Genomic DNA, 21,102 nt, shown 5'->3' with positions numbered 1-21,102 from the left:
AGATAATTAATTAAATTCGTTTGATCTACTGTCATCTTAAATAACCTCACTTGAGATCTAACCAATAATTTTTGTAATTTATAACAAGTATAATACCTAATAAGTATGTTAAGAATCAATCAGACTATTATTAAAATTAGCAAAACCTTATATTGCACTAAAGCAGCATCTAAATCTAGTCTTTATAGCCATACAGTTTTACTACCAAAAACAAAAGTTCCCCTTCGACTTGAGCCACAGAAGTTAGTGCAAAGAGATAAAGATATATATAAGGTATTAAGTTAATTTAATGAATTAGATATAAATTATTTCTAAAAATACATTATATAATATTTTAGACAGCAGCTTTTGATAGTTTATATTATTGGCAAAAAGAACAGCTAAAAGGTCCAACATTTATTTTGCATGATGGACCTCCATATGCTAACGGAAAACCCCATATGGGTCATGCTATTAATAAAGTAAGCTAAAAATAAAAAAATTAAACATATACCATGTAAATATCTGTTACAGATTCTCAAAGATGTTATATTGAGATATAAAATTTTAAATAAAACAAAAGTAGATTTTGTACCTGGATGGGATTGTCATGGTCTACCAATTGAACTAAAAGCTTTAAGTAATAGTAACAATATAAATGCACTAGATATAAGATCTAAAGGTATTAACATAGATCTCAGTAAATTTGAAATTATAATTTAATTTTTTTAGCCAGAGAATTTGCTGACAAGACTGTAAAACAACAAAAAGGTACATTTATGTCTTGGGGAGTTATAGGAGATTGGAAAAATCACTATGAAACAAAAAATATAAACTATATAACTAATCAGCTCCAACAGTTTTTTAATTTATATGAAAAGGGATTTATATACAGAGATATAAAACCAATATATTGGAGCCCTACATCTAGGTAATTTATGCAACAATCAATTAAAAAACTACAGCTTGTATTATTTTAGAACAGCTCTAGCTGAAGCTGAGTTAGAATACAATGAACAACATGTAAGCCCCAGTGTTTATATCCGAATCAAAATTAAGGATATTCCCAATGTTCCAAATTTTCATGATAAAAGGTAGAATTTATATCATTATGTAAAAGTAAAACTGATTGAATAATTTAGGGTATATGCTGTTATATGGACTACTACTCCATGGACATTACCGAGTAATCAAGCTATTTGCTATAATAATAAACTGTCATATTGTGTGATAAAAAAACCAGATCCAAATGATAAGGATCTCTATATTATTGCTACAGATCTTCTGGAAAGCTTCTGTAAGGAAACAAATTGTGAATATCAATTATTGGGTGTTCATTCAGGTAGTTTTGTTTCTTCAGCTATTTTTGTGAACTGTTATTTATATATTTTAAAGGAGATATGCTGGATAAGGCGACTTATTATCATCCTATATATAATGATAATATTAGTAATTTCTTACACTCTGATCATGCTACAAGTAGTAAAGGGACTGGATTAGTTCACACAGCTCCTGCTCATGGCCCGGATGACTTTCTTGTTGGTCATAAATATAAAATGCCCATTGTTAGTAAAGTATGCATTTTTAATAACATTCCATTACTACCAAATTCCTTTATTATTTAGGTTGACTTAGTTAATGATGAGGGGTGCTATTTGTTAGATGCTGGTGAATATTTGGCAAATAAATTTGTTTTAACTGAAGGAAATGATACAGTCTTAAAATTATTATCTGAAGATGTTTTGCATTTAGGTAAAATTGAGCATAGTTATCCATACGACTGGAGAACAAAACAACCTGTTATTATTAAAGCTAGCAAACAATGGTTCATTGATACAGAACAGATTAAAAACAAAGCAGTGGTAGGTCATCTTTAGTCAATCCATAAGGTTTAAACCAATTAACTGCAGTCCTTCTAGGAATTATTGGATAATATCAAAATTATACCTGAAGAAAGAAGTGACATTTACAAGAAAACTTTAGTTAATCAAATTTTAAAGAGGCCTTATTGGTGTATATCAAGACAAAGGAAATGGGGTGTGCCCATTCCTGTTTTTTATAATGTGGAATCAGGAGAAACATTACTGAATAAGTATTACGACTAATATTCATATATAATTTTTACTGATTTTGGTGATTGTAGAAATGTTATTGATCATTTATGTGATAAATTACAAAAGAATGGTACAGATTTTTGGTGGAAATTGTCTACAAAAGACCTTCTACCAAAACAATATGCAGCAACTCATGAACTATTTAATAAAAGCCAGGTAATTGTTGATGTTAGCTCTTAAATTAAATTCTATCCAACCTTAGTGTTGTAGGATATTTTTGATATATGGTTCGATAGTGGTATATCATGGTCTAACGTTCTACCGGATTGTCAGGTAGCAGATTTGTACTTGGAGGGAGTTGATCAGTTTACGGGGTGGTTTCAAGCTAGCTTAATGACATCCGTAGCTATCAGAAATCAAGCCCCTTATAAAGCAATATATGTACATGGGTTTGCAGTTGATAAAGATGGTATTAAAATGTCGAAATCGTTGGGTAATGTCGTTGATCCAATAGATGTTGTGGAAGGAAAAAAAGGACAAAAGCCATATGGAGTAGATACTTTAAGGTAAGTTATTATTTGTAGCATTTAAAATTCTAGGTTTTCTTTAAAAATAAAAAGTTAAATTATTTGTTACTTTCTAAGAAGTCAGGTCATTCAGTACTTTGTATTTTCGCATTTATTATTTTTTATTTCATATACAACTATGTATTATTCGGCTGCTGGTTGCGTCTTCCAGTGATTATCTTTCACACATTATCTTGAGTATGTATTATGATGTACTCATTAAAAACAAGTGTTTGCATGTTTTTTGCATATTGCGGATTTGGTAATCTTTACAAGAGTCGCTTTACAATTCAACAAATTATTCCTGCAAATACAATCTCAGAGAGCAAAAAGAAGGATTTGGCTTAAGTATTGTGTCTAATTATTCTTATTGTTTTAGATGGTGGGTTGCATGTCATGCGAATCATGTTACATCAGCTCCTGTAAGTAGTAACATGTTGAATCAAGCGAAGGATGAAGTACAAAAAATTCGCAGTTCTATGCGATTTTGTTTAGGGGCTTTGAATAATTATGAGTATAATGAGAATGATTCTGAAAATCTTCTGCTTATTGATAAATATATGTTGCATTGTATCTGGGATTATTTTAACAAGGTATGAATAATTTTGTATTATTTTCTATATAAAGATGTTAACTATATTTCTTTATTACTAGACGAAAATGCACATTGAGTCTTACAATTTTCAAAGAATTAACACAACACTATTACCGTTTTTAACTAATCAAGTATCAGCACTGTACTTTACTGCTATCAAGGACAGATTATACTGTGAGCCAGAACAAAGCTCATCAAGAAGATCAGCCCAATATGTTCTTCTACAATTGTTCAATATAGTTACAAGATCCGTTGGAGGTATCCTACCTCATTTAGTTGAGGAGCTATATGCCAGTTTTCAACAAAAAACATCGGACACTTTTTTCACTGGCCCCAAGATTGATGCGAATCCACAGTGGAATGATAGTAATGTTGAGAAAATAATGGAGTTGGTTCTTCAGATAAGATCAGATATTTATAAATGTGATGATTTGACCAATAGTCCTCTGTTTGATTTAACTTTGGAAATGGATAAAACAAATTACCAGTTATTAATGGTAAGCTAATTTATGAAACTCTCCTAACTCAACATCTCTCATCCATTATATATTTTTAAAACAAGTGTTTTTCTTTTCTAGAGTGTAGGGAACGAAGATGAGATAGAAGATCAATTGAAAGATATATTTCAAGTAGCCAAAGTGTGTGTTAAAGACAGTATTGTTGAATCCGGGTTTCAAATTAAGCTCTCAAAGAGTACAAAAAAGAGTTGCCCTAGGTGCAGATTGATGCAATCAGAAATTGAGGACACATTATGTTTGAAGTGTAAAAATGTGTTAAATGAAATGGAACACAATAAAAAAATCATTGCTGCTTAGATTCTTATTGTATGTTCTTTTTTGTATCTAAAAATGTGATATATTGCCAAATTTTTATAATATACAGCAAAGATAAATTACATTAAAAATGTTTATGATGCATTAGATCTAAATTGAGTAATAATTTAGATTATAAAGATTAATAATTAATCAGACATGGAATAAATGATTTCAGTGCGTGGAATAGAGAGATGTTAAGCAGAAGGTAAGTATAGTGGGAACTGAGTATACAAGGAGATGGAATTGAATTGAAAATGTTGAAAGAGCGTTTGGGCGAGTAAGTTGCAGTCTGACATAGGTATTAATATTCAATAAATACTCTAGACGTCGCCTTAATAAGATGAGTATTTTCATGCGATTTTTAAAACCATTTCTTTTATGGTTAAAAAGATGGTGAATAAATATGGTTGATGAAAAAAATTTTTTTTCACACTGACACTCTACTTTAGTCAGTTCCTCAATAGAGTTGAAAGATGTAGCAGTGGATGGATATATTGTTTTAGGTCTGTTATGGTGCAAATTATAGGCCTATTCCTTTCATGGTAGAGAGATGGCGAAGGAAGGTGCTGAATTAGAAAAGATTTTTTCCACAATAACGTTCCGTGCAAACTTTCAGTAGTTCTTACTAGAATTGAAGGATTTAATAGCCCCGGATGAGTACATTGCGAGTATAATTGTTATGATACAAGTTATAGGTCATTTTCTTTCACAGTAGAAAAATTATGAAGTTGGTGTATTATTCCATGGATAGTCTGGAGAGTTCAAACTAACAGCGAACAGAATAATTGCTTGGTAAGAGCTTTGTTAGGAACGGGGATACAGGATACCAGAGGTATGTTAACCTGAAATAAGTAAACTAAAGATCATGAGGGAGCCTAGAAAGGGCTTGCAAGTAAAACTTTGATACAAATCAAGTGATGAAGATGATATTTATTTATATAATTACGAGGAAACCTGCATTTTTTAAAACATGAGTCGTCGTATTTTATTATTAACAAGCCCGATTAAAAGCGCCGGGCTTATGCGATGACGTATTGTTATCAAGTGCATGTTATTGTACGTATCTTGGTAGTCGAACGACACACGTAAAGATGTAAACAATAATCCATCAGCATCTGATAAGAAACTCTATTTCTGACACACATCCTTAAATCCTCATGCTTAGAGTCGCTCGCAGTTGAATTTGCTTTAGTACCATGACGATATGAAATGATGGAGTACAAATATTAAATGTTTTCCTTAATATCAAGCCATGATCCGAATATGATTTACAACATTTTATCGAGATTAAATAACAGACAGGTATTAGCTGTTTATTGGCATATATTAGTTTGAAGCGTGGTTTAACGGTGATAACTGATCGAAAGATGAGAACTATCGCGCTTGTGATATTTTGCTTCTTGGCGTTCGCCTCGGGGCAGATAGAGGAGATCGACGAAGACAGATTCGTGGAAATCGTGATACAGGTGCCTCCGTCTGGTAAGTTCGTTCTTTTTTCTATCGAATAACCTGAATGATGAGGAAACTATATCTCCTTTTAGAAAGATACGAATTCCTGAAGACCCATATATTACGTGGGCATGAATTATTTAACCAAACCGTAGATTTACAGGAAGTAAATACGAATTAAATAAAATTTTGTGATGACATTGCTTATAATTAATAACTTTCAGGAACTGGACGATGATTCTAAATTATCTTTGATGATATATATATTTTTGTACAATCACCATCACGACGTCGAGGATGCTAAGCTAAAAATGCAACTCAATGATACGGTGTGTCTTCCCTCGATCGGGTGTATAGATCCTGGCGATTCGGGTGTTCGGCCATCATTTAAAAAATAAATGAATACTTTATTACCTTCGTCGAAGTTAACAGCAATAGAATAGTGGATAAAATTATTATTTAATATTCCAAGGATAAATATAAATGTGAATAATGTTAAGCATCAGATCTTTTTTTAATTCTTATTAATAAATATCACTTTAAATAATATATTATTTTGAAATCATAAAAAAGAACACCAAAAAGATTCGAGTGAAGATGGTAAATAATAACCCGGGAAGTAAAATTAAACCTTATATATTTGCTTTTATATAGCACATATTCTTACTCTAGTAACTTTTCACATATTCACCAGAATTAGTAGCATTATATTGGAATTGCATTTAAATTATTTGACTTAATTTTGTTAGCGCTCATATTTCAGAATTTGGCAGCAATTTTAATTATTGATTAATAATTTCGGGTTTTGTGAGGACGATCAGGTTTCTTTCGTGATGGCACTGATAACATTAAAAAGAAAGTCAGTGCTGTAGTTGCTCTACTGATTTTAGTGTATACTTTCGTTATTGGTGACATTTTCAGATAATGACACTAGAACTAACAAAATATATGAATACTTTGATTATTTTCGTTAAAGTTAACAACAATAGAATAGTGAATAAAATTATTATTTAATATTCCAACCATAAATATAAATGTGAATAATATTAAGCATTATATCTTTTTCTAATTTTTATTAATAAATATTGCTTTAAATAATATTTTATTTCGAAAACATAAAAAATCACTATAAAATCAACTGGAGATCACAGATAATCTTCCACCCTCTAAATCTTCTGTCTTTCTTCTGGAAATAAAATTAAACCTTATATATTTGTTTTTATGTCACATATATTCTTACTCCAGGAACTTTTTTACCAGAGTTAGTAATATTTAACTGGAGTTGCATATAAATGAATTGAACTTAATTTTATTAAAGTTTCTATTACTTACTTTACTACAACTTTAATTGTTAATAAATAATTTCGGTTTTTATGAGGTTTTTACGTTTTTTTGCATTCAAGTCAGTGATATGGTTGCCCTACTGATTTTAGTGGGTACTTTCGTTGTTGCGGATAGTTTCAGGTACTAGCACTAGATTAATGAACACATTTCCCGAAATTAAGTCGAAATTTTTGGCATCGGAAATGTAAAAACCTCAAGCTCTCCCAAAATATAATAGTTTATTTTGATTACAGAAATGTATTATGTCCAACAGCACAAAATACTATAGATCATCTTCTATATCAACATCAACAAGTTTTTCTCGCTGTTTTTCCTTCTCTGTTTTTGTCCTTTTTTATTTCCTCTCCATTCAGTTGTCCTCGTAGATAAAATATTGGACAGATCTACATTAAAAAGACCTTTGGCGGCTGGAATACATAAAACAAGAGTTATAAATTTAAACGAAAATACATTAACTACACATTTAGTAACAATTTTTAATAATTAATTATTATAAAAACTATTAGAATAATATACAGACATAATATTTTAAAATTATATTTTATTCTAGACGTTGTCGAGGAATCTAGTATTTCAATAATTTACTCCAAACTGGGTATCAATCAATTTTTCATTTTTTAATATATCAGTATGAAGACGAAGTTTAAAACGTGTATTATTAAAATACTTTTGTTTTTTAATCTCATCTGAACCTACGAAAATCTTAAATTAACCACATTTCATGATTTACTTTCGATATTTAATGCCCCCATGTTCTTTAGTTAACGCAAAGGATTTAAAATGTGTCTATGTTTTGTTTGCGATTGGAGTAACAAAGATAAAACAAAACAAATTTGCATAAAACTTTAATAGATCCCAAAAAGATGATTGTTCGACTCTTACAAATGTCTTGATTTTTTTTTAAATATGGGTAATGTACTTGAATAGCAAGACTAACTAGATCATTAGAACATAATAGAGATGGTGAAACATTACCAGAAATCATGAAATATCAACATGAACAACATTACTGTGACTCAGTTCACAGATAATAACAAAATTCCTCATATAGGTGGAAATTCTATGAATGAAACTTATAGAGAAAAATAAACGACTATTTCCAGAACATAACACAATATTTTCTAACATAAAATAATATTAAAAAACAATATTCGCGCTTTAGTACTTTAATATAATTGTAAGTAGAAAAGTTATGTTATATTGTGTGAGTTCCGGAGTCAATACAAAATATTGACAACAAAAAAACTTAAAAGCAGGTGTGCCTCAGGGAAGTGGGCCCAGTCCTTTATCTGTTGTACAGTTGGGGCTTATCTATATTCAATAAAAATGTTGCTGTTACATTTGCAGATGACGCTAGAATACTAGCCGTTTGAGATGACAACACTGAATCAAACGAATTAAAAAATTTAGATAAAAACAAATAGTGTTATTTTGCTAGATTACTATAATAAATAATAATACTAAGAAGAAAAAAACTGATGTCAGATGCGTTTCTAGCTTCCAAAAATATGTAAGATTTAGACTGGTTGGTTTGGAAAACTTTTGCAGAGGTTCTTTTGTTGGCCATTGGTATATTTACTACTGTGACAAATTGTGATGTTATTGCAAATAATATTAGTATTTGATATTTTGTTTCAACAACTGTTTCGAGTAGTTCAAAGGGTAAATAATGCCAAATGCCTTTTATTTCAAAACTCTTACTTTTTTTTGGTCATAATCGTGCAACAAAGCGAGGATATTTATATAAAATCGATGTTGGGGTTCACATAACTGACGTAGGATCAACAACTGATAACTTATCAGAATATTATTAATATTATTATTATTATTATCAGTATAATATATTTTCTTATTAACTCGTTAGTCCAAAAAATCCACCTCCCTTTAATTATTTTTGATTATTATAGAACACCTTTTTATATGAAACATATTTATTTTTCGTAATTTACCCAAGAAACGCTTCACCAATAAATAAAACAAGTCAATACTATGAAATATAAATATTTTTTTTGAATGATGCAATTTCTTAAGGTCAATTTGGAGCAAATGGTCGAAATCGGAATGTTTATTAAATATTATTGTTGAGGCATAGCAAACAAGATACGTCTCAAGATAAAGTATGTCTCGAAAATAACTTTTTAAATTGTACAAATATATTGTACAAATAAAACTTTATATTTTTAATTATAACAAATTTTATACCAAATTATAAAGTGAAAATTAATTTGAATGAGTGTCATTAACTTCATATACCCAATCAATCTTACTAGAGAGTCTAATTTGAATTTACGATGTTCCCAGTTCTTGCAAATTATACGTCAGAGGTTAATTGAAAAGTCCTACCGTAGTAAAACACATTTTTTGGCAAAATTATTTTTTTTATTCAACATAATTCCCTTCAAGGGTGATACACTGATTACAGCGACCCTCCCACTTTTCGATGCCATTTTTGTAGTACGATTTGTCCTTTGATTCAAAATAGGCCTCAGTTTCGGCGATCACCTCTTCATTCGACGAAAATTTCTTCCCAGCGAGTATTCTTTTGATATCTGAGAACAGGAAATAGTCGCTGGAGGCCAGATCTGGAGAATACGGTGGATGAGGAAGCAATTCGAAGCCCAATTCATGGATTTTTGCCATAATTTTTACTGACTTGGTGAAGCAGCACTTTCTTTTTCTTCAAATGCGGCCGTTTTTAGGCGAATTCGTCCTTCAAACGGTCTAATAACGCTATGTAATAGTCGCTGTTGATGGTCCTTCCTTTTTCAAGGTAGTCAATGCAAATTATTCCATGTGTCATCAAAATTATTCCAAATCATTCCGTCGTTGTTTTTGGTCAAAAGTGAGCTCGCGCGGCAACCACTTTGCACAGTGCTTTCTCATACCCCAATTATACGTGAATTATATGATGTACACGTTCAGTTGATATCTTTAGAGTGCCTGCTATTCCATTCAATTTCAATTTACGGTCAATCAAAATCATTTTGTGGACTTTTTTAGTGTTTTCGTCGGTAACAATCTCTTTTGGGCGCCCACAGCGTTCACCGTCTTCGGTGCTCATTTCACCACGTCTCAACTTAGCATACCAATAATTGATGGTTGATTTTGCTGGGGCAGTGTCCGGAAACTCGGCATCAAGCCAAGTTTTTGCTTCAATTGTATTTTTTCTCTTCAAAAAGGAATATTTTATCAACACGCGAAATTTATCTTTTTATCCATTTTCTTCACAATAACAAAAGTTGCTTCACTCAAAATGCTATAATTCACAAACTAATGATCCGACAGTTCTGGTAGCACCGTCTATCTGTCAGGCCGGAGGCTTTTCAATTGACCTGTTATATTACTGAAGCTAACTTAATGTAAAATTATATAATATATAAATATAATATGATACTAAATATAATTTAATAATAAATACAATGTAGTAGTTTCGGATATTTAATAAAAACAATTAAGTGATACTAAAGCTCTTGTCAGTGCCAGAATAAAACGGTCAGAGTCAGAGTCAGTTCTCGTCAGGGAAGGAATCAAACACGATCTCCGACCTTTCCCAGTAGCTTCTAATTTGAGATCAACTTCTATCAAATTTGAAACTCAAAACCATCTCTTCATGATTACCTTCTCTGTATAGGAAATTTTCCACATACAATTTCATAAAGTTTGAAACATTTATCGAAGGACAGGTCCAAAGTGCAGCAAAAAGCAGGAATCCTCGATTTTTTAAATTCTTGTATGGTTCTTCCTGCTCTCGGAGGCTGTACCACCATTCAAGTACCATTGACATGAATTGCCACATTCTTCTCTTGAAATTTGACCCAATTCCAAAAATTCACTGTCCAAGTCGTCTCGAGGAATTTCATGCCTATCAATTTGCGACAACCGAAATTTAATTTCAACCTAAACCATGTGGAAACAATCTTCCACTCCAAATCAAATACGAAATTCGTATTAAAGTCCAGTAACAAGAAGTAGAATAAAATAAAACAATACCTGAAGATGGTAGGTGAGATTCTGGCGAAACGTCGTCAAAATGTTAAGGGTTATTTTCAGAACCATACGTGGATAGAAGCCTGGAGTACTACGCTATAATATATAACTATAATATCTCATTCCATAGGCATCTGTTTTACGCCTGGCTGAATGGCGAACGAGCTCGATTGGTTTGGTCTGTCGCCTTCCTTTCTTGGCAGTTGTTAAAGTATATTAATCGGTTTTCTGTTCTAAACCCTTTCCCATTTTATATTAACCGGAATAAAAATTATTATCAATAAAAGAAAACAGGTTAACGTTGGATTGGCAATCGATCCGCAGTTATCCGAAGCATTCCTTGGTTTAATTAAGTGCAGTTCGTGCAAAAATATCGCAGCTCAAGCTGTAACGTCAAAATATGTGGATTGAAGGTACTCAAAGACTACTAGCTATAAAAATAAGAAATATTCAAGCATTGAAAAATATCCCTAGTCCATGGATTCACGGCACATACATCACAGTTCAAAGTGTAAGGCCACCAAAGGCCGGCTGAAGTTGTTGGGAATCAACATAGTTCACAGGAATTCGAGCAGGAGTTCGCAGTTCAGTGTGCGAACTTTAAGACTGGAACAGTGAACACCAAATATTTGAAATTTAGAAGAGGATCTTATATGGGCGCATGTGAAACAGTGTTTTAGTTTGTTCGTTCAGCTTTCAGAAGACTGTTCTAGAAGATGAGAAGACGTAATTATATACTTCCTATAGAAACAATTTGATTTATATAGAAAGAATTGGATGCATTTTTCAACAAGGCTGACAAAGCAAACTTAAAAAACGTATAAGCAGGTATTAAATATTCTTGTTTTGTTTAATGTGTTTTTATGGCTCTTTTTTAGTTAAAATGATTTGTTTAAATCTAAAGACATCTCATAGGTGTTGCGTCCCAAGATGTAGTACCGTTTCAAATAGAATGTACAGCTTGCCTAGGGATCCTGTTCTATGCCAGAGATGGCTTTTAGCAATAAATAATGAAAAACTAATGGGAATCTCTTGTGAGGTCTTAAATAAGAATAAAATGATTTGTAGTGTACGTTTTACACAGGCTGATTACAAACCGAAATGTGGAAGAGCATTACTTATATTGTACTGTACTCTATATTTGGCTCAGCCATATTTAAGATAATAAAAAATGCTCCATATTCAATATTTTATTAAACTTTGTATATTTAAAAGTATAAATGGTTTTTTGTCAATTTTACTTACAATTATATACTTACAATAAATATTTGTCAGAAAAAGAGATTACAAAATAAATAGTCTTCAGCATATATATTTTACTGTACTTTATATTTGGCTCAGCCATATTTAAGATAATAAAAAATGCTCCATATTCAATATTTTATTAAACTTTGTATATTTAAAAGTATAAATCGTTTTTTGTCAATTTTACTTACAATTATATACTTACAATAAATATTTGTCAGAAAAAGAGATTACAAAATAAATAGTCTTCAGCATATATATTTTACTGTACTCTATATTTGGCTCAGCCATATATAAGATAATAAAAAATGTTCCATATTCAATATTTTATTAAACTTTGTATATTTAAAAGTATAAATCGTTTTTTGTCAATTTTACTTACAATTATATACTTACAATAAATATTTGTCAGAAAAAGAGATTACAAAATAAATAGTCTTCAGCATATATATTTTACTGTACTTTATATTTGGCTCAGCCATATTTAAGATAATAAAAAATGCTCCATATTCAATATTTTATTAAACTTTGTATATTTAAAAGTATAAATCGTTTTTTGTCAATTTTACTTACAATTATATACTTACAATAAATATTTGTCAGAAAAAGAGATTACAAAATAAATAGTCTTCAGCATATATATTTTACTGTACTTTATATTTGGCTCAGCCATATTTAAGATAATAAAAAATGCTCCATATTCAATATTTTATTAAACTTTGTATATTTAAAAGTATAAATCGTTTTTTGTCAATTTTACTTACAATTATATACTTACAATAAATATTTGTCAGAAAAAGAGATTACAAAATAAATAGTCTTCAGCATATATATTTTACTGTACTTTATATTTGGCTCAGCCATATTTAAGATAATAAAAAATGCTCCATATTCAATATTTTATTAAACTTTGTATATTTAAAAGTATAAATGGTTTTTTGTCAATTTTACTTACAATTATATACTTACAATAAATATTTGTCAGAAAAAGAGATTACAAAATAAATAGTCTTCAGCATATATATTTTACTGTACTTTATATTTGGCTCAGCCATATTTAAGATAATAAAAAATGCTCCATATTCAATATTTTATTAAACTTTGTATATTTAAAAGTATAAATCGTTTTTTGTCAATTTTACTTACAATTATATACTTACAATAAATATTTGTCAGAAAAAGAGATTACAAAATAAATAGTCTTCAGCATATATATTTTACTGTACTCTACATTTGGCTCAGCCATATTTAAGATAATAAAAAATGCTCCATATTCAATATTTTATTAAACCTTGTATATTTAAAAGTATAAATGGTTTTTTGTCAATTTTACTTACAATTATATACTTACCATAAATATTTGTCAGAAAAAGAGATTACAAAATAAATAGTCTTCAGCATATATATTTTACTGTACTCTACATTTGGCTCAGCCATATTTAAGATAATAAAAAATGCTCCATATTCAATATTTTATTAAACTTTGTATATTTAAAAGTATAAATCGTTTTTTGTCAATTTTACTTACAATAAATATTTGTCAGAAAAAGAGATTACAAAATAAATAGTCTTCAGCATATATATTTTACTGTACTCTACATTTGGCTCAGCCATATTTAAGATAATAAAAAATGCTCCATATTCAATATTTTATTAAACTTTGTATATTTAAAAGTATAAATCGTTTTTTGTCAATTTTACTTACAATTATATACTTACAATAAATATTTGTCAGAAAAAGAGATTACAAAATAAATAGTCTTCAGCATATATATTTTACTGTACTTTATATTTGGCTCAGCCATATTTAAGATAATAAAAAATGCTCCATATTCAATATTTTATTAAACTTTGTATATTTAAAAGTATAAATGGTTTTTTGTCAATTTTACTTACAATTATATACTTACAATAAATATTTGTCAGAAAAAGAGATTACAAAATAAATAGTCTTCAGCATATATATTTTACTGTACTTTATATTTGGCTCAGCCATATTTAAGATAATAAAAAATGCTCCATATTCAATATTTTATTAAACTTTGTATATTTAAAAGTATAAATCGTTTTTTGTCAATTTTACTTACAATTATATACTTACAATAAATATTTGTCAGAAAAAGAGATTACAAAATAAATAGTCTTCAGCATATATATTTTACTGTACTCTACATTTGGCTCAGCCATATTTAAGATAATAAAAAATGCTCCATATTCAATATTTTATTAAACCTTGTATATTTAAAAGTATAAATGGTTTTTTGTCAATTTTACTTACAATTATATACTTACCATAAATATTTGTCAGAAAAAGAGATTACAAAATAAATAGTCTTCAGCATATATATTTTACTGTACTCTACATTTGGCTCAGCCATATTTAAGATAATAAAAAATGCTCCATATTCAATATTTTATTAAACTTTGTATATTTAAAAGTATAAATCGTTTTTTGTCAATTTTACTTACAATTATATACTTACAATAAATATTTGTCAGAAAAAGAGATTACAAAATAAATAGTCTTCAGCATATATATTTTACTGTACTCTACATTTGGCTCAGCCATATTTAAGATAATAAAAAATGCTCCATATTCAATATTTTATTAAACTTTGTATATTTAAAAGTATAAATGGTTTTTTGTCAATTTTACTTACAATTATATACTTACAATAAATATTTGTCAGAAAAAGAGATTACAAAATAAATAGTCTTCAGCATATATATTTTACTGTACTTTATATTTGGCTCAGCCATATTTAAGATAATAAAAAATGCTCCATATTCAATATTTTATTAAACTTTGTATATTTAAAAGTATAAATCGTTTTTTGTCAATTTTACTTACAATTATATACTTACAATAAATATTTGTCAGAAAAAGAGATTACAAAATAAATAGTCTTCAGCATATATATTTTACTGTACTCTACATTTGGCTCAGCCATATTTAAGATAATAAAAAATGCTCCATATTCAATATTTTATTAAACTTTGTATATTTAAAAGTATAAATGGTTTTTTGTCAATTTTACTTACAATTATATACTTACAATAAATATTTGTCAGAAAAAGAGATTACAAAATAAATAGTCTTCAGCATATATATTTTACTGTACTCTATATTTGGCTCAGCCATATTTAAGATAATAAAAAATGTTCCATATTCAATATTTTATTAAACTTTGTATATTTAAAAGTATAAATCGTTTTTTGGCATTTTTTTTATATTACGTTTTCATATCTTTTTATATATTATCATTATATTATCATTAAACATAGAAAATTCTATGAATTCTATGAATGTTAATTTTACATATGCTTAAATAAAATGTATTTTAAGACTTTTATTGCATTTTTATTTTTACTATTAACTATTATTATTATTACTGTTATTAAAATATTTTAAATATCCCGCAACTCATATTGTTAGCTGCACCCTCTGGTTGGAAATGAACGCTAAACTTGAATGAGAGATTCGCCTTCTCTATATTTTGTTATGGTGAACGAGTGAGATGGGTTTGGTGTGTCTAATAATAGATAAAAACTAGTGTTGGGAACTATCGACTATTTAGTAATTTACTACTTTTTACTATCGATAATTTTCGATGTACTTACAGTTGCTATTTTCACTCTGACTGATTTTACTTAACTTTTTTATATTTACGTTTTCGGTACGACTAGTTTCATTCGACTGGTTTTTAACGTTCTGGCTTTGCCGTCTTTGCTGCAATCTCGAAGAAATAATGTGTCGAATTTATGCTAATAGATTTATACGTAATATGTATGGTTTTATGTTTTGTTGTGCATTAATGCAACAGCATTTTGGGATTTGGATTTTTCAAGATTATTTATTAATGTAATAGGACAAAAAAATAAAATTATGAATGATTGTTGTAAAATACTGTTTTTATCATAATAACAAGTCTGGTCTGGTCAGTCTGGTAATATGGTCTTTTTGGTTGACCTTTCGATTCGATGTTTGTTCAAGCCTTTTGAATGTTAAAACTTCTTTCATTCAAGTTTCGACGAATAATAATATCCCTAATAATAAAATATTCCTTATTGACGATAAATAAAATTATTATTGAATTTAACAATGGTTAAATAGTTGAGAAAGATTGATTGAAAAAATACGATATAAATATTTAGTGGTCATTATTCCATTCCTCATTTCAATCAAGTCAAATATCTAACATATAAAAATAATTTTACATCATTCAAAATTACAATTTTGATTATAACGTAATAGGGTCCTGCAATTATCTCTTTCCTTTTCTTTTCCTCAAAGAAAGTCCGAGAAGGAATGTATACATATCCGTCTCATTTATGACAGGGATGAAAAACTTATTCGTACGCACATGTTGAAATGAAATAGAGATAAACCAATTAATGTTATTAAGTTATGTCATCGTTACTTTCCGAATATTGAAATACGATGAAACAGATTTAGTGTCATTATTCCATTCTTTTTTTAACACTGCCACTTGCCAATTTAAAATAAATTTACATGAACTGATCTATTCATAATATAACACAGAATGTCAAAGAGTTATCTCCGTCCTTTCCCCTCTCAAACTAAAAACGGGAAGGAATTCGCACATCTCCGTCTGTTACCACGAAGTTAAAAATAGTTGAAGCATTTATTTGACCGCTGACGACACAGTTATGATGACAAAGGATGTATCTCTGTCCAAGGCTGTTGAAAAAGTACAAGTAGCGGTCAACAAGGTCTATAAATGGACTAGACACTGGAAAATACAGCTTGAGCTATTAGGTCTGTCAAATCTGTCCATGTTAATTATACGTTTCGGCGAAATGACAAAAGCCTAATTACATTACTGGACGCATGCCCGATTTTTCAAGCAGAATCAGCTAAATACCTCGGAATATATCTCGATGATAGTTTCAATTGGAAACATCATGTTAGACAAAAAGCAGAGCAGATTAGACTCAAAGTCAGTACTGGTTAGTCGAAAGATTCTCTCTACTTGACCTAAAACGAAAGGGATTGGTTTATCAGTCAATAATAAATACTATTTGGACCTATGGGATGCAAATATGGGGTAACCAACGAAGAGTCGCATGATGACAAATGAATAGACGAAGTTCGATTTCAATTGGCCCTGAAACATGTACCAAACCACACGAGCTTGTTTAGTGTATAAGTGTTGTGTGTATAAGTTATTAATTGTAGCTTAAGTAGATTAGTTATTAATTGTAGCTTAAGTAGATTAGTTTTACTATCGACTAGTTTTGCGACTATCGACTGACAACTACTTACAGGCGGTAGTTCTCAACTCTAATAAAAACTTTATGTATGTATTCTAAGGTAGATGTACGAGTGCGTCAAAATCGAAATATTTTCTGTTCTTTTTAAAATAAATGGAGCCCCCCTAGTCCGAAATGATTTCCTAAATAACATATCTTGGCTCTATCGCTACTAAAACAAAATGAAAGTACGCGAAATAAAAACGAATTTATATCTGGGACACACTTTATAATAACTACAGATAATATGGATGCGATTTGTTTTTGTTGTACTGCTAAAAGTTTTTTTTCTCTGCAGAATAATATTTATGCAGTGTATATACACTAAGCATATTCATTCAACATTTGCATGTATTACATTTACTACGAGTTGCTCAAAAAGACAGAGGGTGAAAGAGAGAGGAAGATACGAACGAAACAATAAAACGAAAACGACTCGCGCGAAAACGACATCTATTGCCCAAAATGAGAAGTTAAGAGAATAATCTAATTATTTCGTATATTTTACGTATATCAGCGATATGTTTCATAACATAACGCAAGTAAATGAAACAAGCACGTTATTGATTGGCTTTGTACCGTATTCTCAAATTGGACGTTGGGGAATCACATACTTCAGTCGTTTGCGTCTACCCCCTGGCGTAACAATGGCGCGGTTAGTTTATAAGGTAACTTTTCATTGGTTTAACTCATTACCTGCGCGAGGTAAGCGTTGGTGTGCGTTGTGTATCCTGCTCGTCATGATAGCCAAGTTTACGGCGACAGAGCCCAGCAGAGACGAGCTGTTGAACGCGGAAAAGGAACTGTTTCTAGGCAGTACGTCTCTCAGTGACGACGAGCTAACGGTGAACGAGTATTTGTTGAGACTCAAGAAGGAAGAACTGAACAGGTCTTACGAGAATTCCTCGTCGTTCTTGCCCAGTCAAAACTTCCTGACCTCTAAAAATAACATCGACGAATCAAAGGTTAGTATTTTTGACAAGAAAACGGGTTCGTTAGCGAAACGATTTTTTCGTAGGTTTTTCAGTTTATAAAGAAGATACCCAAGGGTGCCTCGTTACACACACATTTTTTGGCGGCTGTCAGCATAGATTGGCTGATAACGAACTTTACGTATAACGAAAACGTATACGGATGCTACTTGAACGACATTTTCAAGCTCAAAATACTGCAAAATGCGAAACAGGACCGGAACTGTACGTGGAAAAGTCTCAGCATCTACAGGAAGGAGTTCGCGGAAGAAGGCAAGAGTTTCGATCGGTTTTTAAAGGACGTCATGACTCTGAGCCCGGAGGCTTCGAATCAGAGCCGAGAACAAGTTTGGGCGAAGTTCAAGGCCACGTTCACCACCATATATGACCTGGTGTGCTATAAACCGTTTTTCAAGAAATACGTTTATCGACTCCTAGAGGAGTTGTACGAGGATAACGTTTTCTATACGGAACTAAGAGGTAAGTGACTTTGAATTAATTATAGTGGATTTTTTCAATTATTTTCGAGTGGTACTGATTGGAATAATCAATAATGTGTTTTGCATAGAGTTTTAAAATTGGTATTATTTTAAAAGCAATGTCTGTAGGTTTTATTAAACCCCTCTGTGGTTTATCTTTACATCACTTAAAACCTATATTACTCAACATTATATGAATGGATGTTCTACATCCCTCAAATAGTTACATATCTTTCGGCTTCTAATGGATACTTTCCAGACTAACAATTTTCTCTGAAATAATTGGAATAAATTATGTTTTGATTGAAAAAACTACTTACTGTTTTTATACATTTCGTATATTTGATCTCTGATACAGGTAATATCAAGCTGATCTTGATTCGTCACCCGTTTCGCATAAAGACGGTTTCTTTTTTCTGAATTTAAGGTTATATTGTTTTTTATTTTTTGAGATATTTTAGTGACCGTATTCAGATCAGCTAATTTGAAATTTATTACAACAAAACGTTTACACGTTTATAACCCATAATTATAATTAACAAACGGACGATTTTTGCCGGCTCATTCGGTTACATGATCGAATTTGTCAAACAGCGTTCTATATCTTTTTAAATAGAATAAAATGAGAAATAAAATATTGTCTGACTGTAAAACAAATTTACAACTTTCGACAGGCACATATTGATGACGTGCGTCACAACTGTTTGGAATAGACTATATGTATATATATATATATATATATATATATATATATATATATATATATATATATATATATATATATATATATATATATATATATATTATATAAATTTATAATTTAGGTACCTTCATGCCTTTATACGAATTAAATGGCACGACGTACGATTCGAAGGACTTCTTGGACACTTTCATACAGACCGCCGATGAATTCAAACGGACCCATCCCGGTTTCATCGGCGTGAAGTTCATCAATAACGTGTACCGGGGTGTCGACAAGGAGACGTTGAAGACAGACCTGGAGAGATTGCTGTATTTTAAGTTGATGTATCCCGATTTCATAGCAGGTATTAAAATACGCAACTATAACGATTCCCGGAGTAGTAGCGAATAATGCGTCTTATCAGGGTTCGATTTTGTGGGACTGGAAGAGGACGGAAAAGATCTGGCATATTTTTACGACGAGCTGTTGGGAATCTCGAAAGACGTCAAGTTCTTCTTTCACGCGGGAGAGACCTATCAGTTCGGCCGTACGGATCTGAATCTGGCGGACGCCATCCTACTGAACAGTTCGAGGATAGGACACGGGTACGCCCTGGCTAAGCATCCCGTCCTGTTAAGGGAAGCCAGGAAACGAAATATCGCCGTAGAATTAAGTCCCATTTCCAATCAATTATTAAAGGTAATTCACTCAGGAACACCGAATTTCGAATGTGTTAATCGGATCGGCCTGTTTTCAGTTGAACGACGATCCAAGGAACCATCCAGCAGCAGTATTATTGTCGAACGGTCATCCAGTGGTGGTGTGCAATGATGACCCGTCAGTGTGGTTAGCTACTGGACTCAGTTATGACTGGTTAGTAGTCAATTTTCATCGATATATGCTAATGATTTTATTAAAAGGTACGTGGTATTCATGGCTATGACCTGGGAAGATTTCGGTTTGGAAATATTGAAGAAATTGGCCAGAGATTCGATCGAGTACAGCGCCATGGGTGACAATGAGAAAAGTACGGCTTTACGGGAGTGGAATTTGCAATGGGACGAATTTATACGTGACATGAAGAGAAAAGCAAAAAGTGTTGTATAAATTATGAATAATAAATAATTTAACTTAATAAATCATACAGCAAAAAAAATAAGTATCGTTTTCTTAACATATTTCGACACCGCCTTCAAACTCGTTAAAATTTTCCACTATTAAGCAAGTTAAGTGAGTATATCCTTAACCTTATTATGCATATACGATAAAAACTATCGTCCTCAATTAGTTATATCGTTTCTCTAACATATTCTCAGCTTATATGTTGAACTTGAATTATTTCTCTTATCGTATGTAACATCCATTAGATATGATCCGGATCTTTTATATTTAATTTGGCCGAATTGATTTACATATTACGTAATAACAGTTTCATGTATTGTTATTTACTGATAAAAAATAATCTTTTCAATAGCACCTGATATCTGTACACTGGGTGATCCAAAATTCACTTAAAAAAACGATAATTTCAATGATAAGAAAAAATAGTTTTCATCAAACTAGCTGACTTGCTTACACATCTTTGCTGGATAAAATTAGTTAATTAAAGTACTAATTGTTGCTAGGGGCAGTTTATTAAAATATATTATTATACTGGGAAAA

At 30.5% G+C, this 21,102-nt stretch overlaps 3 protein-coding genes and 1 long non-coding RNA gene across 5 annotated transcripts; 3 read left to right on the top strand and 1 right to left on the bottom strand.

Moving 5' to 3' along the window:
• Positions 1 to 28: 28 nt before the first annotated feature.
• Positions 29 to 4,113, top strand: IleRS-m (Isoleucyl-tRNA synthetase, mitochondrial). Its single transcript, XM_076416064.1, has 14 exons — positions 29 to 273; positions 339 to 461; positions 514 to 661; positions 712 to 910; positions 960 to 1,073; positions 1,122 to 1,321; positions 1,375 to 1,544; positions 1,605 to 1,841; positions 1,899 to 2,071; positions 2,123 to 2,249; positions 2,304 to 2,599; positions 2,979 to 3,192; positions 3,254 to 3,691; positions 3,773 to 4,113. Exons 1-14 carry the CDS (start codon positions 106 to 108, stop codon positions 4,007 to 4,009), a joined length of 2,844 nt encoding a protein of 947 aa, XP_076272179.1. The 5' UTR covers positions 29 to 105; the 3' UTR covers positions 4,010 to 4,113.
• A 1,127-nt stretch (positions 4,114 to 5,240) lies between these two features.
• Positions 5,241 to 5,963, top strand: LOC143203790 (uncharacterized). Its single transcript, XM_076416072.1, has 3 exons — positions 5,241 to 5,488; positions 5,551 to 5,624; positions 5,683 to 5,963. Exons 1-3 carry the CDS (start codon positions 5,377 to 5,379, stop codon positions 5,854 to 5,856), a joined length of 360 nt encoding a protein of 119 aa, XP_076272187.1. The 5' UTR covers positions 5,241 to 5,376; the 3' UTR covers positions 5,857 to 5,963.
• Positions 5,964 to 16,877: 10,914 nt separating this feature from the next.
• Positions 16,878 to 20,599, top strand: LOC143203786 (adenosine deaminase 2). Of its 2 annotated transcripts, XM_076416062.1 has the most exons (8): positions 16,878 to 16,942; positions 17,001 to 17,220; positions 17,276 to 18,273; positions 18,327 to 18,759; positions 19,583 to 19,804; positions 19,865 to 20,139; positions 20,198 to 20,313; positions 20,361 to 20,599. In XM_076416062.1, the coding sequence occupies exons 3-8, from the start codon at positions 17,830 to 17,832 to the stop codon at positions 20,545 to 20,547; spliced, it is 1,677 nt and encodes a 558-aa protein (XP_076272177.1). In that variant the 5' UTR covers positions 16,878 to 16,942; positions 17,001 to 17,220; positions 17,276 to 17,829; the 3' UTR covers positions 20,548 to 20,599. The 2 variants fall into 2 exon arrangements, with proteins under 2 accessions (XP_076272177.1, XP_076272178.1); XM_076416063.1 differs by lacking the exon at positions 16,878 to 16,942 and having other exon boundaries at positions 16,994 to 17,220.
• On the bottom strand, positions 18,144 to 19,351 carry LOC143203787 (uncharacterized). The gene is made up of 2 exons (XR_013007435.1): positions 19,115 to 19,351; positions 18,144 to 19,070 (listed from the first exon to the last, which is right to left on the bottom strand). It is a non-coding gene; the product is annotated as an uncharacterized LOC143203787 (long non-coding RNA).
• Positions 20,600 to 21,102: the final 503 nt, after the last annotated feature.

Source organism: Rhynchophorus ferrugineus, unplaced genomic scaffold, assembly GCF_030347505.1.
Source record: "Rhynchophorus ferrugineus isolate W39M unplaced genomic scaffold, kcgeb_rfMv2 rfM10, whole genome shotgun sequence".
NCBI classification, from domain to species: Eukaryota; Metazoa; Arthropoda; class Insecta; order Coleoptera; family Curculionidae; genus Rhynchophorus; species Rhynchophorus ferrugineus.
The sequence above is the reverse complement of the archived record's forward strand: the minus strand, read 5'-3'. Positions and strand labels throughout refer to the sequence as shown.

Excerpts from the sequence above, each read along its gene's own strand:
- IleRS-m (XM_076416064.1), top strand. The coding sequence starts at position 106 with ATGTTAAGAATCAATCAGACTATTATTAAAATTAGCAAAACCTTATAT. Across the intron at positions 1,545-1,604 it reads ATAAATATAAAATGCCCATT|GTTGACTTAGTTAATGATGA; the intron begins GTTAGTAAAGTA and ends TTTATTATTTAG. Across the intron at positions 2,072-2,122 it reads GGAGAAACATTACTGAATAA|AAATGTTATTGATCATTTAT; the intron begins GTATTACGACTA and ends TGGTGATTGTAG.
- LOC143203790 (XM_076416072.1), top strand. The coding sequence starts at position 5,377 with ATGAGAACTATCGCGCTTGTGATATTTTGCTTCTTGGCGTTCGCCTCG. Across the intron at positions 5,489-5,550 it reads GATACAGGTGCCTCCGTCTG|AAAGATACGAATTCCTGAAG; the intron begins GTAAGTTCGTTC and ends ATCTCCTTTTAG. Across the intron at positions 5,625-5,682 it reads AAACCGTAGATTTACAGGAA|GAACTGGACGATGATTCTAA; the intron begins GTAAATACGAAT and ends AATAACTTTCAG.
- LOC143203786 (XM_076416062.1), top strand. The coding sequence starts at position 17,830 with ATGTTTCATAACATAACGCAAGTAAATGAAACAAGCACGTTATTGATT. Across the intron at positions 18,760-19,582 it reads TTTCTATACGGAACTAAGAG|GTACCTTCATGCCTTTATAC; the intron begins GTAAGTGACTTT and ends TTTATAATTTAG. Across the intron at positions 20,140-20,197 it reads TTTCCAATCAATTATTAAAG|TTGAACGACGATCCAAGGAA; the intron begins GTAATTCACTCA and ends GCCTGTTTTCAG.